Source organism: Sinocyclocheilus anshuiensis, unplaced genomic scaffold (assembly GCF_001515605.1).
Source record: "Sinocyclocheilus anshuiensis isolate Anshui unplaced genomic scaffold, SAMN03320099.WGS_v1.1 scaffold222, whole genome shotgun sequence".
Lineage (NCBI taxonomy): Eukaryota > Metazoa > Chordata > Actinopteri > Cypriniformes > Cyprinidae > Sinocyclocheilus > Sinocyclocheilus anshuiensis.
Genome location: NW_015542408.1, coordinates 2,857,228 through 2,859,129, shown reverse-complemented (window position 1 = coordinate 2,859,129; position 1,902 = coordinate 2,857,228). Strand labels below are relative to the sequence as shown.

The 1,902-nt window shown below is 37.9% G+C and overlaps 1 protein-coding gene across 1 annotated transcript in view; it reads right to left on the bottom strand.

Annotated features, from left to right (window-relative positions):
• The window catches only part of LOC107693173 (protein TALPID3), a 140,434-nt gene that overhangs the window by 58,767 nt on the left and 79,765 nt on the right, over positions 1–1,902 (bottom strand). Inside the window, exon 19 of the mRNA XM_016492464.1 lies at positions 924–1,010. Within this exon, the coding sequence (XP_016347950.1) occupies positions 924–1,010 (87 nt within the window). The remainder of the gene's footprint in view (positions 1–923; positions 1,011–1,902) is intronic.

Genomic DNA, 1,902 nt, shown 5'->3' with positions numbered 1-1,902 from the left:
TATAAAATCCGTAAAAAGAGTTTTTGTTTTTGATTTTAATTATTTAGTTTTAAAGTAGTAATTTAAAGCTTTCTATAGATATATTTAGCAAGTCTATGAGGCAAGTATTCGCTGAGTTTCGGTTCATCATTGTGAAGCGCTCCTGGCCGAAATTGCAGAAAGCGCATCCTGTATCCTTTATTTTATAAAAGCACAACGTTTTGTTGATATTGTATGTGCACACAAATAAAAGTAGACCCTTTACAGTTCCGAGTGATGTATTACTCTTACCTTTATGAGCAATAATTACGGCATATTTTAAGTTGTTTCCAATGCAAGTGATCGCGCCGGCGCCTCCATGTCCTGAAAGCGCTTTAGCTCTCCGCACAAACGATTTGATATGCGTCTAATAGCGCACATTTATATAGGTTAAACATTTAAACTTACATTGCGATATGCTTGAACTGTTTTATATCCATAGATTTTATTTAGGCAAGTCTAAGATTTGAGAAGGCTAAATTGATCAAACATAGGCTATGATCAACTCACTGTCTGCCGCTGGCCGCTTGGTCGTTATTGTAAAAAACAAAAACTTACATTTAACGAACAATGCTCCAAACGTTTTTTCTAAATTAACTTAATAAAAAAACGAAACGAAATATAGTCACTTTGACATTACATACAAAACTGAACTATTTTAATAGCGGAAACAGTAAGCTGTTTTGGGAGAAGGGGAAAAAAAAGATGGGCTCGGGCCTGTAATTCTGATAAGCTGTCGAAAAAAAAGGGCTGGGCTAGGGCCTGAGCGTCTCGGGCCTAGAATGAAGTAGGTAACAGTGGATCGGGGCTGATACCCTCAGGGTGGACACCAGGTTGTGAAATGACCTTTACGTTACGAGCTGGAGTGAGTGTGTGGGTTGAAATGTGCTTTTAATTGAATGTACCTGGCTGATGTCGGCTACGGACAAGAAATTGTTTCCGGGAAAGATATTTTCCTCCTGATCTTCACCAGCATGCGGTTCCTCGGCGGCCTGGGAGGCAATGATATGGAGATAGAGGTCAGGAAGCAATACGGTGTCTAGAAATGACAAAATTCATCAACGGCTGGGGAGATTAGAAAGTTGTAAGTGCATGAGTTAATAAGGATAATGATGACAGGGTGAAACAAAAGATGATACTTGACCATAAAGTAGGGTAGCGTGGATTTAAAGTCGTCATGAAATGGAAATTCACCATATCTGCTTTCTGAAAGCATGTAATAGATTGCAATGTTTAATCAAAATGTCGACCGGTGAAATAACAGACTTTGGTGAAGTATGCTGGACTTAGTCTTAGTCATTTAGTCTGCTAAGAACCTCTATTTTTGAGTGCAATGTTCACATCAAAATATAATCTACATTTTTTAAGAATCCGTTTCACTCAGTTGTAAGTCACAATGCTTAAGAAAATATCTGTCATTCATTTCCTTTAAAGTTGCGATAAAACGGAAATATAGCTCAATCAAAAATGAAAATTCTGCCATCGTTTTTTCACCCTCATGTCATTCCATGAGACATTTTGAAGAATGATGGAAGAATTAGTCTGTGACCTCTGAAGACTCAAAACATAGTGCACAAGTCATAAGGATTACTTTTATGATGCCAGTATGGTGTTCTTTTGGAGCTTTACAGCCCATGATCTTCGCAGGCTTTCTTTCATTTGAATGGAAAAGAGGAGCATGAACATTCTTCAAAACATCTTCTTTTGTGCTCCACTGAAGAAAGAGAGCCATACAGGTTTGGATTGACATGAGGGTAAGAAAATGTTGACAAAAAATGAACTATTGTTTAAAAAAACACCTTTGTGTCCTGAAATAGCTTAAAGGAATCCTCAAATGGCAGTGGTCGTAGAAGTGATGCTGATCACACACACACAAACACACCA